Here is a 20,970-nt window from a genome sequence, read left to right on the forward strand (position 1 = left end):
GGACCAAAAAGTTCTTATGATTTACATGTTTTGTAGAAATGCATGAACCTTAAATGTGCTGATCAGGGAGTTTAATTATTGCACCTTGAAATTCATTTACTGTTAACTAATTGGCTTTCCTTTGCATAAAGCCGCTTATAAGGCTTGAGTGGACGTCTTTATGGGCATATTTTTTGTATTTCTCGATGCATGCCTTTATCATTTAATGTGGTGCTCGTATTTCTTTATGCATGCCTTTATAATTTAATGGCCAGCTCCCTTTCCTCTTTTGTAATTTGAATAGTAGTATGGGCCTCCATTTTACAAATCTTTAACATTTTTTGCTGTAAATTAATTTTTCTTTCAAATATTTTGGAGGTCATTGGAATTCCTATAGGTCTATTTACCAGATTTTAGTATGTTTAAGGTTTTAATTTTGGTTAGACTTTAATTTTTCTGAAAGATTGTAGTATTGATCCTTAAAGTAAGATCATGCTACTTCAAATTATTTTGAAGTGTTGCTAGTTATAGCCTTACATATCAAATTCCATTTGTCTGGAAATTTATTGATAGCTGTTACAGCAGCATATTTTATGACTCTACTTCTTAGTTATGTAATTTCATTATGTTTAGGTCAGAGGCAGTCAGCTGTGGGGAATCGATTTATACACAGATGACTTTGATCTTGTTGCTGGTATGTGGTTCTATGAATAATTGTTCACAATAATTGTGTTTGCCTCACTGTTTTTGTTTTATGAGATCTATAATTGATCTTGAGATATTACTTTTTAGTCTCATGCAAGCAAGTTACTACCTTCCCACTGCATCTCCTCCTTTATCTGCTATTCAAGAGTTGCGTGCCATAATCTGGTATTACCTCTGCAAGATTGTGAATGAATATGATGCCTCTAAATTTATTTTATACATAATGCTAATGCTGAATAATATATTGTAGCTCCTGTCATATTCTACTTTGACTTTTTATATTCTGTTTCATATAAAAATCTTATTCCACTTTAGTTGTTCATGAGCAAATGTCACATGTATAAGCCCAAATGATGTTTAAAGGTAGCACGGCTACCTTTAGTTTGAGCTTACAATGGATGAAAAAGAAATTGAAACTGATATTTTGCTGCTTTTCTGATTTTTCAAAGTATTTTAGATCCTGACTTTTGTTTGGACTTGATGGTTATAGATTGTGTCTAGATTTGTTAAGTTGTTTCCAACACCTCGTGCCAAATCAAAGCACAATCTTTCTGATTCAGATGTCTTGTTAATTATGCATCATTTTTTCGTTAAAGATTGGATGGTTGCATGGATTGATGGAGTTGGAGTTCAACCAATAATTGTAATTTTTTGGACTTAAAATGCCTTTTTCTTCTGTATAAAAACTGTAGTAAGTGCTATTGAGTTGGCAGAAGTTGAATACTTACAGGTTGTTTCACACTTTTTAATAGTTTTACATATATGAATTTCTGTTTTTTGAATTGCAGAAAGAAGGTGGAACTATTGATTTGTCGCCTTATCTTACTCACTCATTGACAACGGAGCCTACCCTCGCTCCCATGGCAGTGGAACGGACAACGACTACTAGGGCTGCAACATCAGTTGGTTTGGGTCTGTTTTGGGTTTATTGTCATTTATTTGGCTATGTTTTGATAGCGAATTTTGATATGTCAATATAATGTGTAATTGTTTTGGGTTGAGCTGGTAATTATGCTGGATTAGATTGGTTTGGTTTTGGTGCTTCTCTGATGGAACACTGCTTTTTTTAGAAATTTTGAATGTAATATGAGACTACATTTAGTTTAATTGAACACTGCATCTAGTCTAATTACTAGAAGTGTGGCATTTGGTTTGGTTTATCAGATATTCCCCAGAATTTCACTTGCATCTGGTTTTGTTGCATATGTTTGCTTGCATTTGATGGCAGTAGCAGACTGTTTGGTTTTGTGGCATTTGATGGCAGTTTGGTCTGTTCTTGGTGCTGATTTACGATTGTTCCTGTTGTGTTGATGTTAATTGCAGGTGCTTGAATCAGCTAGGGTTGCTGGTTTTTTCAGATGGTTGACTCAGGCGTTGTTACTGGTTGATTCAGGTGGCTGACTCAAGTTGTTCATTTAATGTTAGGAAGCAAATTAAGAATTAATGAAGTATTCATTTAACTATAATTATTGTAGTTATTTTATTTCATAACTGAATTATAATCTATGATACTTGTGAACAAATTAGAGAATTTTTATATATGAATTATATATATGTGTGTGTATGTACATTTTGCTATTTATATAATAATTTAAAGAATATATTTCAATTCCCACAAAAAAAATGGCTCCAATTTCAATAATTCCCGCCAAATAATTAATTTTTTTTAATTTACCGCCAAAATATATCTTAAAGAAATGTTAGTTATTCTTGCTAGATTTAACAAAAATAATTTATAGGATTAACATTTAATTAAAATAATTAAATAATTTTACTATTTCAATTAAATGTCATGTTTATATGACAGACAATAGTCATGAATGGGAAGTATTAGTTACATATTTTTCCTTGGGATTTCAGGCAAATGAAAAAAAGATTGAGAATGATTTCAAGAGGACAGGTGGATGATAAGTATTCATTTTTGTATATTTGGCTAATGTCCTCATTAGTGGATTTTTATGGTATTGATTTTTTTTTTTGGTTTATAATTTTCAATTAGTTGCTACCCTAGAGGAAGAGCAGGCTGATCAAATTGATTTGTCTTATTTTTCAGGCAATCTGCGACACGATGACTGTGATAATGCTCGTGACTGCTGGAAACTTTCTGGTGGAAATAACTTTAGAGTTCGTAGCAAGCATTTTTGTTATGACAAAACAAAGGTTCCCCCATATTTTGGTTGTTTGTTATGGTATTTATATATCCTGCATATGCTAGGTCGACAGGTTATGATGTAGTTTGGTTGGCTCTTGTGCTTTGTGCAATTTGTAACTGCAGATACCTGCGGGAAAACATTTAATGGATCTTGTTGCTGTTGATTGGTTCAAAGACACAAAGAGAATGGACCATGTAGCTAGGCGTCAAGGCTGTACTGCACAAGTAACTATTCTTTTCTTTTTATTTTTCCTTTTCTGAAAGAAACTTAGTTTTGTATTGTTTGGCAAGCTAGAAAATGAAAGAAAATAAAAGAAAGCGCTGTAAAGAAGTTTGTAGAACCTTTATTACTCTAGCATTACAACTGAATGAATACAGACTGATATTTATATTAAGCTACAATTTGCTCAACACACACACAAGTTTGTTACATCACATAACCATTTGCTGCATAACTAATTTGACACATCAGCTCAACCAGCTAACTAACTTTGCCAGGTCAGCCTAGTGAGTTGATCTGCTACAGTCAGCTACACAGCAACATCATGCTCTGCTCCAACTTCATTCAATTCACTAACATCCCCCCTCAAGCTGAAATGTTTAGGATGAACATTCAGCTTGCTTCTTAAGTAACTAAACTGTTTGAAAGTAAGCCTTAGTCAACACATCTGCTGTTTGATCTTGACTGGGCACAAAACATACTTCAATCTCTTTAGCAGTAACTTTGTCTCGGATAAAATGTATATCCAATTCGACATGCTTAGTTTTAGCATGATAGACTGGATTGTAAGCTAAAGCAATTGCTTCTTGATTATCACACCACATCATAGGAGTAGAGCTCAATTTGATGTTAAGTTCACCAAGTAAAGATTGTATCCAGGGAACCTCTGAAGCAGCATGAGCAAGAGATCTATACTCAGCCTCTGTGCTGGACTTGGAAACAACAGCTTGTTTCTTTGATGACCATGAGACTAGATTAGGGCCTAGGTAAACAGCAAAGCCAGCCACTGACTTCTTATCATCACGATCACAAGCCCAGTCAGAATCTGAAAAACAATGTAGTTGCAAAGCTCCTTTGTTATTAAATTGCAGCCCAAGATGTATAGTGCCTTTTAAGTACCTCAATAACCTTTTGCATGCTTTCCAATGTTGTGTTCTAGGACTTGAAAGGAATTGACTTAGCTTGTTTACAGAGAAAGCAATGTCAGGTCTGGTAAGAGTAACATATTGAAGAGCTCCTATAACACTCCTATATTGAGAAACATTATCAATTAGCTCTCCTGATTCTTTTGTGAGATAAGAACCAGTAGACATTGGAGTAGGCACAGGACTGCAATCTGTCATGCCATGTTTATCCAGAATGTCAGTAATATACTTTGCTTGTGTCAAGGAAACCCCTTGTGAAGACTTGCTGACTTCAATCCCCAGAAAATAGCTAAGTTCCCCCATGTCTTTTAAAGCAAAGGCTTGATTCATACTCTGAATAACTTGCTGAATTAGTGTTGGACTGGAACTAGTGATGATAATATCATCAACATAGACCGAAACAAGAGTTAGATGACCACTGTTCCAGGCATGAAATAGAGAGTTATCAGACCTTGAATGCTGGAAATGCCGTTTAGAGATCATTGCATCCTTGAATCTATCAAACCAGGCTCTAGGTGCCTGTTTTAAGCCATACAAAGCTTTATTCAGCTTGCAGATATGATTAGGTTTAGTTGAGTCAACAAAACCTTCAGGTTGAGCCATGTACACCTCTTCAATTAAAATGCCATTTAGAAAGGCATTATTAACATCTACTTGCCTAATCACCCATTGATTCAATACTGCTAAGCTAAGAATAACTCTAACAGTTGAAGCTTTAACCACTGGACTAAAAGTTTTTGTATGGTCAATCCCATGTGTCTGATGAAACCCCTTTGCAACAAGCCTGACTTTATATCTTGAAACTGAACCATCTGAGTTATACTTTATTCGAAACACCCATTTGCTGCCAACTATCTTCACTGGAGTAGCAGGTAAAACTAAATCCCAGGTGTGATTAGTTTTAAGTGCTAGATACTCTTCTTGCATAGCCTTATACCACATAGGATCAGAAAGTGCTTGGGAAACAGAAGTTGGTTCTGATTTCTGGGCTAATAAAGCTAACAAATAAATTTTTGGCTTGAAAATACCTGCTTTTGACCTGGTTATCATTGGATGACCAGTTGATGCAGGTTGTGGCAATGTATGTGGAGGTGAATTATGTGGTGGTGAAGAAGAAGAAGCTGAGTTGGAATTATCAGAAAAATAAAGTGGAGTAGAATTTGGTGAGGGAGTAGGAGCATCTGAATGATGAACATTTTGATGGTGTTCTGATGATGCTGCTAAAGGTGCTTGTAACTGAGTAACAGAAGGAACAGAGGAATTGAAAGAAGACTTATAATTTTTTGTTGACTGACAACTTGAAGAGAGTGAAGAAAAATCTGCTCCAGACTCACAAGTAAAAGAATTTTCATCAAAGGTGACATGATTTGAAATGTAAACCCTCTTAGAAGAGTGAAGACACTGATATCCCTTGTGTTGTGAATTGTAGCCAATGAATATACATCTGGCAGTTCTGAAATCAAACTTATGTCTATTGTATGGTCTGAGTGTTGGATAGCAAGCACAACCGAAGGTTTTAAGTGTTGAATAATCTGGTTGATGATGAAATAACTTTTGGAAAGGAGAAATGTTGTTTAGAACTGGAGTTGGAAGTCTGTTTATCAAATAGACAGCTGTGTGGAATGCATTCCACCAAAATTTGAGTGGTAAATGTGCTTGAGCTAATAAGGTCAGACCTACATCAACTATGTGTCTATGTTTCCTCTCAATTCTTCCATTTTGATGATGAATATGTGGGCAAGGGTGTCTAAAATGGATACCAGAAGCAGTGAGTAATGAGGAAAATGTTCTGAACTCTCCTCCCCAGTCAGTTTGGACAATTTTGATTTGAAGTTAAAGATGCTTTTCAATAAAAATTTTGAAATTGGTAAACACTTCAAGAGCATCAGATTTGGCTGACAATGGAAATATCCTGGTAAATCTACTATAATCATCTAAGATTGATAAGTAGTAATTATATCCTTGGGTAGAACAGACATGAGAAGGACCCCAAAGATCTGCATATATCACTTGTAAGGGTGCTGAAGTTTTTGCTTCAACTGAATCAAAATGCAGCATATGATTTTTCCCATATTGACATGTTGAACAAAATTTCAAGCTTTCAATTTTATTATAAGCAGTAGAGTTGTTACAAGTTTTGAGTATAGTTTTGAGAGTATAAGATGATGGGTGTCCTAATCTTCTATGAAGAAGATTTACATCAATAGAACTCTTTGTAACAACTAACAGACATGACTTTTTATTCAATTCATGAGAACTAACAGCAGTGAGCTTATCAGAATTGAAAACAGGAGAACAAGCAAAGAGAGTGAATTTTATTTTGACCAACTGAATTGAGAAAGACTGAATGAGCAGCAACATGTGAAGAGACTCTATACAAGTCACTTTTAGCAACACCTTCAAGTAAAATTTTCCCTGTGTTCCTAGCCTTTATAAAACACAAATCACCAAGAAATTCAACAGTAACTGGATTGTCAGCCAATAATTTTGAAATGCTAAGCAAATTCTTAGTAATAAAAGGGACATGAAGAACATGGTTCTTAAAGGTTTAGAAGTTGAAGTATTTAGCACAACTGGTCCTACATGTGTAATAGCTAATGCATTTCCATCTCCAACAAACAATTTTTCAGTACTAGTATAAACTTGTGAATCCAGAAGTTTACCTAGATCATTTGTAATGTGATTTGTTGCTCCACTATCAATATACCATGAAGGATCTTCAATGTGTTCTGGTGGAAGTGAAGAAGGCATAGCTGAGGAAGATGAAGCACTTGATTGTCCAGGATTATTATTTCCTTGACCAGAAACAAAAGTAGATGGTCCAGGGGTGAATGAGTAATAAGCAGAAGGATTACTATCTGGATACACTATATTTCCTTGATAGCCAAAACCCCTGGGTGCATAGCCAAAACCAGCATTTAAACCAAAACCTCCAAAACCTCTGCCACCATTACCATTAAAAGCTCTTCCTCTACCATATTGCCCTTGATTAAAACCTCTGCCACCATTCATATTACCTCTGCCATAGTTTCTCTGTGGAACAAAAGATGAATTGTACCTATTTTTGCATCTATTGGCTGCATGACCAGGTATGAAGCAAATTTGACAAACAATTTCAGAGGAATTACCACCATTATTAAACTGACCCTATCCATATCCATTAAAACCTCCATACCTAGAATTATTTCCACCTCCAGAATTATTTCCATAATTTTTTTGAAAATTGCCATTATTCTTTCCAGCATATGAGTTCTTCTGAGCAATATTTGCTGTCATATTGTGCATCACATCACCAGCAATTTTTCCTTTCTTTTGCTCAACTCTATTTTCATGATTCAACAGCAAAGGATATAGTTCATCTAATGTTATCTTCTCACCTCGAGCTAAAACAGCTGTGACTAAAGATTCATAATATGATGAATCAAGACCAGTTAATACATGCATCACAAGATCGCTTAACTCAATAGGTTTTCCAACTAGAGCTAAAGTATCAGCTATACGTTTTACTTTTGCAAAGTAATCAGACATATGCATTGCACCTTTCTTAATAGTTTGAATCTGCATTCTAAGTGTTTGAATTCTAGCTTGTGATTAAGAAATAAACATACTAGTAAGAGTCTCCCAAAGCTGTTTTGAAGTTGTGGAGTCCATCACAGTAGCAAGTAGATTTTGCTGTATCGACGACATCATCCAACTCAACAGAAGTTGATCAGTCTTCATCCAAGCTATGAACTCTGGATTAATAGATTTGGATTCAGATTCAGTTAAAATTTCAGCTCCATTGTTGTTTCTAGAAGAAAGAAACTGCTCAGGACATTCTTGATCACCATTGATAAACCCTTCCAGACCGTTTCCTTTGATCGATGCTAAAATTTGTGCGCGCCATAAAATGAAGTTGTTTTGGTCTAGCTTTACAGGCGTAACAAAACTAAAAGAGTTGTTATTTTGAACTGTATTCGCCATTTATGGCTCTAATACCATGAAAGAAACTTAGTTTTGTATTGTTTGGCAAGCTAGAAAATGAAGAAAATAAAAGAAAGCTCTGTAAAGAAGTTTGTAAAACCTTTATTACTTTAGCATTACAACTGAATGAATACAGACTGATATTTATATTAAGCTACAATTTGCTCAACACACACACGAGTTTGTTACATCACATAACCATTTGCTGCATAACTAATTTGACACATCAGCTCAACCAGCTAAATAACTTTGCCAGGTCAGCTTAGTGAGTTGATCTGCTAAAGTCAGCTACACAGCAACATCATGCTCTGCTCTAGCTTCATTCAATTCACTAGCATTTTCCATTGATACATTAGGAGAAAATACTGCCTGTGAGATACAACAATGTAAATAACTTCTCATGGTTCATTGAATCTATAACGAACTGAGCCCTATTCTAAAATATGTAGGTTGCTTATGAAAAAGGGCTTTTCTCACTGATCTTTAATCTTCAAGAAAGTTTGTTTCATTTCAGAAGGTATAAGTTTCAAATTTATTGTATTGGGAGGTTGTATAGTTGTAACCTAAGCATCTGCGGGTTCCTGGTTCAACACATTATAGTATGGTATTTTATTTTGTCACAAGGCAATTGGTTACGTGATCACTTTTGCAATGGTTTGTTGATGGCGATGATGAATTTCGCAATAGTAGGTTGAAACTTATTCCATCTGTTCCTAAGGTATCCATCTTGGCCTTCATGTAGTAGGACTATATTAACGTATACTTACCCTTTACTGCATGGTACACTTCAATTTGTACAAAGAAGGCATGCATTTAGGTGTGAATGTATTGATGGGTTGTACCTTCAAACTTTATGTCCTTTTTACCCTCTTGAATTTGTTTTGCACTTGTTCTTGATTTTAAGCACTGAATCATGCAGGGGTCATGGATAGTGCGCCAGAGTGTTGGAAGCACCCCTTGTTTATTGGGGAAGGCAGTTGATTGTAACTATATTCGCGGTCCCAAGTACTTAGAAGTAAATGCTCTTGGAATTTCTATAGTACATGAGATGTTCCCCTTTCAAATAGCGTCCAATACCTTTAACATGGTTTAACATTGTTCATCTTTCTGTAGATTGATGTCGACATCGATTCTTCTACTGTTGCTAATGGAGTTTTGGGCCTTGTAATTGGTGTAATTATGACATTGGTGGTTGACATGGCTTTCCTTGTACAGGTATGTATGATTGTTTTTTTCCCCCACTTCTAAATGACACAAGGGAAAAGACATGATTTTGAGATATTGTACTGCAATTTGCATAATTGCATACTTGAATGTTCTCAGAATGGTAAAATGCTTCGTGTATGCAGGCAAATACTACAGATGAATTACCGGAGCGGCTGATTGGGGCTGTACGTGTTTCTTATATAGAACTCAAATCTGCTATTGTCCCAAAGTTGGAACCAGAGACATCATGACTGTGGTTTCATTTCACCTCAACTGTTTTTTTTTAATTGAAAAAAAAAATCATTTGTTTTAGGCATACATACATGTATTTTGATCCTGTTTTCATTGTAATTTCTCATTTACTTTGAAAGAAAGTCATTGGTGTTTTCGAATGGGAATTTTGCATTAAAAAATAAAGAATACTTAATAGGAAATTTCCTAATTCTTTAGTTACTACTTTTAAAACTCAACAACTAACAAAAATACTAATAAAAAAATCAGGTCTTGCCTTCACGAAATTCTTTTAATTTAAAGGGTTCTGGTCTGAGAAAGTCAGTTTGACGGATTAATTCCTTTTAATAATGGTTGAGTTAATTTTACTATACTCATAAAACTATTCTTATTCTGATAATGCCACAAATGTTGTGATGTTTTCTTCAGCTAATGATCTTCTATCAGGACTGGTTAGAAATCAAATGCTTAAAATACCAATTGAATGAATAATGCAGAAGTTTAAACAGTATCTAATTCAAGTCCTTCCTTAAACGGAGAATGCATCAAACAAATCCAAAGTGTCTTGCAAGTCTGTAGCATGACTAAAAAGTTGTAAATGTGTTTAGAACCAAATTATTCAAGTACAGGAGAACAAGCAAGTTGAATCATGTACAAGAGGTTGGCCTGGTTACCTGAAGAGTTGGCTCAATCTTTTCTTTAGAATTCTGTACATTTTGTAATTACTCGTGTAAGCAAGCATACATTACAATCATAATAATAATAAAGCAAGAGTAATGATACGACCACAACCTCTTGTGCACAAATAATGTTGTACAAACTAATATGACATAATATAATTGAGTAATGATACGACCACAACTTTTTGTGCACAAATAATATTGTACAAACTAATATGTCATAATATGATTGATTAAACAAAAACATAACATAACCCTCATAATTTATTTATTATTATTTTATATTTTCAGTCAAGCAATCATATTATGCCACGCTAATAGCTATAGAAATACTTTGCTAGATAGTGCCAACACTTCATTGATACTCACCATTTCATTGAACAATTTTTTTATGGTGTCATTGAGGTTGCCTTCCCAACATCCTTCATCATCACCATCTTCTTCTTCGGTGGGTTTCACTTTGTTTAGCTTTGGTGCGTCTACGACTCCTTGAGAGAAAATCTTCATTGTTGGGCACTGTCTCACAACTACGTGTTCCAAGGACGGGAACTCAAGAGCGTAATTACCCAAACAAAAGCTTGTTAGGCTTGGCAAACAATCAAGTCCCAAGTACTCCAATTTCCTGAAAACAATGCAATCTTCCGCTTCTTCTCCAACCTGCGACTGTATAATTTCTTCCATCATTTTGCAATCAGTTATCTTCATTCTTTCAAGATTCACTAGACTTTCAGATGTTGAGAGCGTCAATAAATTTATCAACCCATGACACTTCGATACTTCCAGAGTCGCAAGATTTTCCAAATGCCACGAAGCTGGTACTAATTTCTGTAACTTACTACATTCAAATATTTCTAGACTTTCCAAGTTTGCAAACGCTTTGTTGGATTCGTCATTTTCCTTCCAGAGATGCTGCACTTTGTGTAATCTAGACAGCTCTAAACAACTCAATTTAGGGAATGCAACCTGAAAATCAACAAAATTAAGTTGTAAATGGAAATATGTATCCAATTTCTGCAGTCTTCCCCTGCATATTTTATGGACAAGATTAATCACGGCATTTTATATTTTATTTCCAAATTAGTATGCTTTGTAGTAGGATCCCAAATATAAGTATCAAATCGATTACCCTTTGAAACACATAAATGAAATCTGATGCTAAATCCAATATGAATTAGCTAGGAAAACAGAGATGTTACACACATAATTAATATAGTTCATCACCTCGTGTATTTGATCAACCACGAAGAGGTTCTCTCGAAGAGATGTGAAGGGAAAAATAATAATAATGATTACCTTCTCATCGAAGAGATGTTGTATTTGATCAGCCACGAAGAGGTTCTCTTCTGATTTTAATTTTTGAGGTTCCTTATTATCCGCTGTCATATGCAGTACAAATGTAGAATTGGATATGAATGTTTCCATATCAGGGCAATTCTCAATAGTCAGACATTCCAACTTAGGCAGTTCAATTATATTCCCAGTGAAGTTGCAGAATCTTTTGAGTTTTGGAAGATCAATGAGCGTTAGGCTAAAAAGCTTAGGAAACAGGGGACATATATGTTCTTTGTCAGCATTTAGCTCTTCCAAATGAAGCACCTCTTCTAGTGAATCACAATTCCACACTGCCAGCCATTCCAAATTGTTCAAGCACCGTAGCAGATTGGCAGGAATAGCACTCGACATATTCGTGCAGTCATCCACCACCAGCTCTCTTAAATTGTTGAAGAAGCTGACACGCAGTGCTTGGCCATGCCATATTTCTCTCAAGCGTGGAAAATCTGAGAGTTGCAAATCCTCTATGTCACGGAATCCAATCTGCATAAACCAAAACAATTGCACTGGATATATATAAATTTCTTTTTTTGAATGGCATTATTTATATATACATTAAACTTACATGTTTTGTGTTTTAACTTCTAAAACTACATATACAAGGTAGGTGTATATGTTTAAATGTGCAAGCGTAGGGGAGATGCATGAACAATTTGGGTGAATCGATTAACACAGACCATCTTTTTGTAACATATTTTTAAATGTCCAAGTGCAAGGGAGATGCATGAGCAATTTGGATGAATCGATAAGCACATACCATTTCTTTGTAATACTTCTGTATAGTGGAATTAAGGTTATCGCCTTCCCGATGGTACAATTCACCCTCTTCCTTTTTACTAACTTGCACTTTGTACAGCTTTGGTGTGGATAAGATTCCCTGGGAAAAAGTCTTCATGTTCGGACAACGTGTCACCGAAACTCGTTCCAATGATGGGAATTCAAGATTATAATTCTCCAAATAAAAGCGGGTAAGCCTTGGTAAATCATAAAGTTCCAAAACTTTTAATTCGCTGAAAGCAATACGATTCTCCTTCACTTCTTCTCCAACATGTCCTACAATTTCTTCTATCTTATCGCACTTCGATACATTAAGATTCACCAGACTACTAGGAATTCCAACCTGAAAATAAACAAAAGTGTGTGCATATGTGTGTGTATTAAAAAAGTAAAAATGTAAGAATATCATTCAACTAGATAATTTTTTGTTAAACAAAAAAAGCAACAAGATAAATAAATAAATAAAAGCCAGATAAACAAAGATAATAAAAATGCATTTACACTATTTACTATTAGGAACGTAAAAAGAATTTAACGCAATTTCTAAATATTTTAGACTTATTTTGCATCTTGATATCAGTTTTTAAGCATAAATTTACAAATTTCAACTATTCCTTTTGGGGAAAAAAATTCAACCAAAATGCCGCTTTTTCCCTTTTCCTTGGCCCCTTTTTTTATGTACATTTAAAAATGGAAAAAAAAAATTGGAAAAGACTTCCCAATATTGTCAACAAGGGACTGCTGCTGTAAAGTGGATCTTTATTAAGTACTTCCAGACTCAAGGAAATTTCTTTACAATCACGGGTCAGTTGTAAATAATCATGAATTTGTGGTTAATTAATGGCATAATCAATTCGTAACTAAACAAGAGATATTAATTAAATTTGAAGACTTTTATTTTCTTTTTTTCTTTTTCCAATCGAAATGTGAAGAATTAAGGAAAAGAGAAATATATAGATGAATTTGTGAACCTCTACGATGAGTGACGATCCTTTAATTTTTGAAAATCGTACTTATTAAGATATGAGCAAAAACTATTTAATTGAATTATATTATGCTGTTGAATCGTGTTTAAAAAATTTATATTGTTGATTCTAATGCTGACGAACCTAAAAACTGGACTTAAAACGTAGATTTCAGAGTGGTGGTTCGAAGTACGATACTTGAAATAAATAATCAGTGGCTGAATATCATTTGTAAACACAGAAATGATTAAAAAATTGTTGAATGTTATTTGAAAACAAAAATCGAAATGAATACAGCAACCTTACCAATGGAGGAAAAATATTCATTAGGTTATCACACTCTTCTATCTCCAAATTCTTCAATTTGCTGAAAGACTCCGAAGCAAGCTGGTGGTGCCATATTTTTCTCAAATAACGCATCCACGCAATATGTAATACCTCCAAACTAGGAAGTCGTACCTGGCAGTTAAAGATTAAATAACTAATTAATCAATTAATGGCATAATCAATTGATAACTAAATTAGAGGCGGATATTAACTAAATTTGAAGAAGACTCACGGAAAAGACAAATTAAATATTGTGACTAAAATTAATTTTTTTTATTAAAAAAAAAACCTTTTCGTCAAAGAGAGGAGGAGGTTGCATTTCAGAATGAATGGTGTCTTCTGGTGAGCTCGTAGAGATGAATCTTAACATATTACTGCAACTCTGAATCTCGAGCTTTAGCAAAGAAGGGAATTCAACAACTAAATCTGAATTAATATGTCCCGTATTGGCAAAGCTTGTTAGTTTATAAAGCGCTTCTAGCCGCAGGGAGTGTAGTTTAGGAAAAACCTTTAATTCAATCAACTTTCCTTCATCTCTTTCTGACCACCCCGTGGTGTCGACTACCCCTTCCATTGACTTACAAGACCATATTTCAAGATGTTGGAGTTGCAAAAGACTATTAACCATAGAATACGAAAACAGATACTTCATACGATCACAACCGAACACGTGCAGCTTTGTTAAATTTTGACAACAGTACATTCCTTGATTATGATCGGCCCATAATTTTTTTATGTTTCTTAATCTCGTGAGATTCAATTTTTCTAAGCTCGGAAGAATAACCTGCAAAGAAAACCCGTACATTTTTGTTCCTTCAAGTACAACCGTCTAGTATAATATTCTTTTGATGATCGAAAATTAATCGTGATAATAAATTAATCAATTAATTATTGAACAGAAACTTATCACCTTTGGAGCAGTATCATCATCAGCAATGATTTCGTTGAATCCCAAAGAAGTTGTTGGTTTCTCCCTGTCGGGTCCTATAAACAAACAAAAACAATACACATAATTAATCTTTGTCGTTTTTTTTTTCAAAATAATTGAGGCGAAGTTCATAAATCCACCAACACTTAATTTCAACACTTACCAAAAATCATTTCCAGATCATCGCAAAGACTTAGTAATACTTTTTGAAGCCGCAGTAGGTTTTTTGCCATGGAGAATGAGAAAAGATGCTTCAATTTGTGACAGGATTGTACTCCTATAATCCTTAAGTTGCTGAAAGATTGATCTTCTGTGAGTTGGCTGCCACATATTGTCTCCAAATTGTTCAAATTGCGAAGAGACAATGACACCAGCAAGGGAAAGACTGTACAATGCACCCGTCCAACTGAACCGACAATATGCAAAATCTCAGAACAACTTTCTACATGAAGATGCTTCAATCGTGGAAAACCTTCCCCATCATCTAATTCATGAACAACATTCTGAACACCCTTCAGTTCGATTAGATGGATCTCTTCAGCTTCCTTCAGCAACATTTTCGTCCCATAATTCTCCAAAAGAGTGCTAACATTTTCTAGCCCATGGAGCCGCACCAATCTTGATGTTTCAGCATTAACGCGCCAGATGCTCCACTCTTCTCCTATACATATCCTATATCTTGGCAATTCCACTAAGACCAAATCCTGTGGCAGAATTTGGGCATCCCGAACTTGTATCTCCAAAGTAGTTAGCTTTGACAGCCCCTTCAATTCAGCAAGACTGGCGTTACTTCCTCCTTCAACCTTATCCCACTGCGAAAAGCTGTCACCCATATATAGTTCTTCCAATCGTGAAAATTTTGATATGACATTTGGTGCTATCACTACAAGGCTTCTACAATTGCTCAAATCTAGCAATTGTAACCGTACCAATTGACCAATTACAACTGGCAACTCCTTAACATCAGAATCTCGGAAGCTGAGAATCTCTAATTTCTTTAGCTGTCCAACGATTGCTATATCTTTTAGTCCGCAACCATCTAAACACAATGTTTGAAGGTTAATGAGGCGACCAAGTGATGAAGGTAATGAAGAGAAGTGAATTCTGGCAAGATCTAAAACTTTGAGTTTTTCCGTCCCTTCAAAAAAGTGGTCTGAAACTTGCAAAGAGCTATCATACTTTGCAAACAACAAAAATAACTTGAGTTGGGGACATTCCAACCTTTCAGGGAGCTCTTGAATATCTCTATAAAGTAAAGAAATAGCAATTGGATCTTTCCGTACTGTCTCTTCCATCTTTTTCTCCACGTCATCAACATTTGGAATATTAAACATGTGCTCGTCTTCTGCAATTGATACAGCAACTACACGAATGACGTCGTGCATTTTGACTTCATCTTCAGCATCACCGTCCAACAATAAGCATGAAGATTTGAGTTTGCCGATCAACGTATGCACTCTACTCCTTGCTTCTTCCACTGTGTAAACTTCTTTAAAATAGCCCATACCCATACCATATCTCAATAAGTAAGGAACTAGTATAGCTTGACCTTCACTAAGTAGACCACAAAGAAGGAACAGAGATTTTACTTCCTCGCTTCTCAAGAAGTCGTAACTCAATTTTATGGAGAGGTACACATTTTTTTCCATTCCATCAATTTCTTTTGCATAGGAACTTCTTAGCTGACGCCGCACATCTTTCCAAGTGTCAAGGCTCTCATTTTTCAAAGCTTTTGCAAGTGTAATCAGTGCAACGGGAAGTCCCCCGCATCTGTCAACGATCTCATCTGCAATAGGTTGAGAAGCAGATTTGTTCATTGAATCACCTACTATCTTCTTAAATAACTGCAATGCTTCTTCTTTGGACAAAGCATTGATCTGGATTTCTTTCTGAGAATTCAAAACATTGCGCAATAAATCTTGACGTCTAGACGTCAGTATTATTGTGCATCGTCTCTGATCATCCATTCTTTCTTTCTCAACATCCCCGGAAGGAATTCCAACTTTATCGAACTCCAGTTCTCCCCAAATATTATCCAATATAATGAGATGCCGCTCCTTGTTCTTCAATACTCGACATAGTCGATTTGCTCTGTCGAATATACTCTCATTCAACTCAAACTTTATGCCTAAATCAGAAGCAAGTTTGTCTTGAATTTTCTGATGATCTGGGTTCTCTGTTACCTCAGCCATAGCGACCTTATCGAACAACTTATCTTCCATTACTTGCTTCGCAACTTGCTTGACAAGCGTGGTTTTACCCACGCCGCCCATCCCGTAGACCCCAATTATGTTGAGCTTATCATCCTTCAGCGCCTCCACAACATCTTGAAATACTTTCATTCTTGAGTCAAAGGCCTCGAAATCTTTCCCGCCCATAAGTGCCGCGCTCTCTGGAGGAGGATCGTAGGAAACATCACTCTTCAGTTTGTCGCCTTTTTCCATGAGATTAGCAGCATCTTTTGCGGCCTTTGCTGCTCGTTTACTGAGTTTGTAACGAGACAACAAATTTGGACACAATCCTTTGAAGCAGGACTTCTTGGCTCCATCTTCTTCGTCAATGATAGATTTTGCAACCCCCTCCGTAGATTCAACCCTACTTCGCCAATCTTTGACACGCTGATAAATCTCTTCCCCTTGTCGGGTAGCATGATAAACATGTTGTTGCACCATTTCGTTTATACCTCCCAACTCCTTCACTTGATCTTTCAGCTCTTCTATGTAGCTCTGGTACTTGAACACATAAGAGATCTGCCGCATAATCGGTTCGAACAATGCCTTTGCGCCTTCTGATATAATGCTTGAAAAAACACCTTGACAGAATTCTACAGCCATTGCCTGCTGCTTAACGATATATATGTAGTTTTTGGCTGTTAAAAAAAAAAAAAAATTGGATTCAAATAAATTAAATGAACTAGAGGGGAAGAAAAAGAAGGAAACGACAACAAACAACTTTTTAGAGAAAGGTTTGACGGGCCCAAATGGAAAACCAACAACTTTTTGAAGAAAGAAAGCTTTGGAAGATAGATGCAAATTAACCGTTGATAATACTACATAAGAACACAGAAGTTAACAATAAACAGTAACTTAAAACTCAAGAAAATTAAATGACGAGATTAAGACAAACAAGGGATAGTTTTTGTTGGACATTAAGAAACAACTGCTATCAAGATCAAGGATTAGAAATTATGCTATTAAAAGAAATTATTAAACAGTTTAGAACAAGTTCACCTCTTTAATTATCTAGGATCAGAGTTTATGAGCTTCCCTATTGGCTTTGGATGTATAAGAACAACTTTAATGAGCAAAAGATCACTGTTAACTGCGGAGGAATGTGAGTAAAGAGTTTATGGGAGTAAAGCAATACCACTGAATTGTAGAAGAACAAGACTTAAGCGTGCGTCCCGTGTTTCGTTTTATTATATAAACAGAACACATGTTCATTTTTAACAAATTGATCAATAACTCTATTAGCTATTTAATTGATATTGTAACCAATTTTAAGAGAATATAATAATAATCCTTCAATGCATAAATTTAGAATTAGATTTTTTCTAACTTCTTATTTAAATATAAATCTCGATGGAAAATTATAAAAATTTAGAGATAAAATTTTTCAATCACCAAACGGAAAAACAGGGGAATGAAAACAGAGGAATCTTGTTTTACTTTTTTTTTTTTAAACCTTAACTCTTGTTTTGATGATAGTGCTCGTGACAGCAGGAAAATTTCTAATGGAAACAACTCAATTTCAGAAGAATTTATTCAATTGACTCTGTACTTGAACTCGTTGGATTGGTTGATTTATGATTGACTGAATTTCAATTCGGCCTAAAAGATCTTTAACCAAAGTTTAATAGCTATCATCTACTCCTTAAAAACAAATATGTATCTTTTTTAGATTTGACTGAATTTGAACTTGCTGGATTGGTTTTTTTTAGATTATTAAAATGGGGCACTGCAAAGTAAGTATTCTAAAATCTGTATGTTGCTTTAGAAAAAGGGCTTTTCCTACTGATCTTTAGTCTTCAAGTAAACTTAGATACAAAGTAAATCTAAAAAAATGACAAACAAACAATGAAATAAACGACAACAAACTGGCAATTTTGATACAAAGCCAACAGATACTAAAATTTAGGACTTTAATGATTAGTGCTCCTTTCATAAAGCAGATACCGGAAACACACAAATATCATTTGAGAGAGAAACTAAACAGCAAATCATCAAAGTAAGATCAATAATATATGATTTGCTTAATGCATAATAAAGAAGGTTTGATTTTGTTTTGCCAACGCTGCTTTTTTGTTATTTCATTTGTTCTTTCCACAAATGATGCTTGGTTAAAATTAAGTTCCACACGGCCATTACTTACAAACTGTGTTTGTGTTAACAGAAACATGAAATTCACATCACACAAAATTGCACTATCAATTCTTAAGAGAACATAATAATAATCACTCAACGCATAAGGGTAAATTTAGAATTACATTTTCTCAATGCAGAAGGGTAAATTTAGAATCGCATTTTCTAATTCTTTTTTATTTAATAAAACCCCAATGGAAAATCATAAAAATTTAGATATATAAATTTTCTTCACCAAACAAGAAAAAAAGGGGGAATGAAAACACAGGATTTTTTTTACCTCTTTTTCATCTTAACTCTTTTTCTTGCATAAAATTTTTTTATGGGATTTCAGGCAAACCAAAACAAAAAAATTTCAATAAAGAGCAAGTTGCTGAAATTGATTTATCTTGTTTTTCAGGCTATCTTGTGACGTGATGATATATAATGCTCGTGAATGCTAGAAAATTTCTAATGCAAACAACTCAATTTGGGATGATAAGCTTAATTTTGCAAATGATGAATGTAAATAACTTTTTTTGATTAATTGAATCTGTAATACTCTTACCCTATTCTAAAATTTGTAGGTTGCTTCAGAAAAAAAGGGTATTTCTCACTCATCTTCAATCCTCAAGTAAAATTAGGTAAAAAGCAAATCTAATAAAATAACAAACAAATTAACAAAAAAAGAAAAAAAACAACATTGATTTTGAGACAACTGATACTTAAACAGCGAATTCTTTATTCTTTTTACCCCCCCCCCCTCCCCGCGGGCTCGAGGATTAGAGTCTTTGCTATTAATAGAGAGGTTTTAAGAGTGAATAAAAACCCGTGCTAGTAATAAGAACACAGACCTTACAAATGAACAATAACTTACAACTCAAGCAACATAAATGATAAGATTAAAACAAACCGGAGAAATTTTTCTCGGAAAATAGACGGAAATTAAATAAGAACTGCTGTTAAAAGAAATTATTAGAGGATTTAGGAGCATGTGTACCTCTTTAATTATTTGGGATCAGAGAGTTGATGAGCTCTCTATTCGCCTTGATTATTGAGTAAGAACTGGTATTAAAAGAAATTATTAAGAACAATATATTGTAGTGAGCAAAAGATCACTGTTAACTGCAGAGGAATTTGTGAGTAAAATGCTGAAAAGAGCAGTAACAATGAATTGCAAAAGAAGAAGACTTAACCAAGCACCCCTTTTATACCCGATTTTTAAGATTTAATTTTGAAGTTCCCAATCAAGAACAAAGACGAAACTTTAATAAAGCATGCAGTGAGATACAAGAAATGGATAGGGCAAAATACCTTACGAAGCGTTTCATATTTTCTAATGAAATAATTTAGTTGAAGTCTTCGACGAACAGATACTTGTTGTGCTTGAATAATTTTGGCATATACATTACTTGTATCCTGCGAAATTGAAAAGCACATTGATTTACAGAGCTTGTTAGTAGGGAAAAGCTTCGTAAGATGCCTGATAAAAGATAAAGCAAAAGCCTGAATGAAGAATGACATTTTAGAAAGAAACTAAAGTGCAATCATCAAAGTAGGATGAATAGTGAGTTGATCAGTTATACTTTTTGTTATTTTAATTGTTCTGTCCACAAATGATGCTTCGTTATTACTAATTCCACATGGACATTATTTAGAAACTGATCTTATGTTTAACAGAAAAATAAAAACTCGTCATCATACAAAACTGCGTGAACAAATCTTCAATTTGATTATTATAAAATAAAGAAGTTTCATTACTAGATTATGCGGACGTTAATGTTAGAGATCTCATCAGATTATCATATAATTTACCAAACGCTTTGAGAAGAACAAGAATGAATTAGTTAAAAATTTAAAAATAAATAAATAAAGAGTACATGCAAATATTGTTACTTCCAATCACCAAACTGAAAAACAGGGGAATGATAACAGACGAGTCCCTGATTATCCTCTCTCTCTCTCTTTTCAATCTCTCTTTACGTTATGATTGAATAATTGTATAGAAAGTGTGACGGTTGCTGCAGCATTAAGAAGTCAAAATTGAGAACGACATTAAATGATCAATCTCTTTATGTATTTACTCGAATGTCTGATAGTGTTCAGACTTGGATTTAATTACAATATAATTAGACATAAATGCATATTTTTTAAATTTTATCACAAATTTTATTTTTAACTCTATAACTATTCGTTATTTAGATATAAATTTTTGCAACCACCAAATAGGAAAACAGGG

At 34.5% G+C, this 20,970-nt stretch overlaps 2 protein-coding genes across 29 annotated transcripts in view; one reads left to right on the plus strand and one right to left on the minus strand.

The window, feature by feature from the left end:
- LOC102627538 (protein ENHANCED DISEASE RESISTANCE 2-like) overlaps window positions 1-20,970 on the plus strand; it is a 109,010-nt gene that overhangs the window by 31,549 nt on the left and 56,491 nt on the right. For 18 of the 26 annotated variants that reach the window (XM_052441645.1, XM_052441660.1, XM_052441659.1 and 15 more), the window contains 8 exons: window positions 613-673; window positions 1,473-1,596; window positions 2,008-2,077; window positions 2,545-2,645; window positions 2,738-2,844; window positions 2,960-3,061; window positions 8,865-8,960; window positions 9,059-9,160. In XM_052441645.1, coding sequence (XP_052297605.1) covers window positions 2,549-2,645; window positions 2,738-2,844; window positions 2,960-3,061; window positions 8,865-8,960; window positions 9,059-9,160 — 504 coding nt within the window. In that variant the 5' untranslated portion in view covers window positions 613-673; window positions 1,473-1,596; window positions 2,008-2,077; window positions 2,545-2,548. The other 8 variants (XM_052441650.1, XM_052441644.1, XM_052441664.1 and 5 more) reach the window with 6 other exon arrangements.
- Window positions 9,897-20,970, minus strand: part of LOC112497572 (disease resistance protein At4g27190-like) — a 75,729-nt gene continuing 64,655 nt past the window's right edge. Inside the window, exons 3-10 of one of the 3 annotated variants that reach the window (XM_052441592.1) lie at window positions 14,555-15,194; window positions 14,374-14,447; window positions 13,753-14,247; window positions 13,443-13,595; window positions 12,152-12,514; window positions 11,356-11,877; window positions 10,432-11,025; window positions 9,897-10,089 (exon numbers count right to left, since the gene is read on the minus strand). In XM_052441592.1, coding sequence (XP_052297552.1) covers window positions 10,030-10,089; window positions 10,432-11,025; window positions 11,356-11,877; window positions 12,152-12,514; window positions 13,443-13,595; window positions 13,753-14,247; window positions 14,374-14,447; window positions 14,555-15,194 — 2,901 coding nt within the window. In that variant the 3' untranslated portion in view covers window positions 9,897-10,029. The remainder of the gene's footprint in view (window positions 10,090-10,431; window positions 11,026-11,355; window positions 11,878-12,151; window positions 12,515-13,442; window positions 13,596-13,752; window positions 14,248-14,373; window positions 14,448-14,554; window positions 15,195-20,970) is intronic. The other 2 variants (XM_052441591.1, XM_052441593.1) reach the window with 2 other exon arrangements.

This window comes from Citrus sinensis, chromosome 5 (assembly GCF_022201045.2).
Source record: "Citrus sinensis cultivar Valencia sweet orange chromosome 5, DVS_A1.0, whole genome shotgun sequence".
Lineage (NCBI taxonomy): Eukaryota > Viridiplantae > Streptophyta > Magnoliopsida > Sapindales > Rutaceae > Citrus > Citrus sinensis.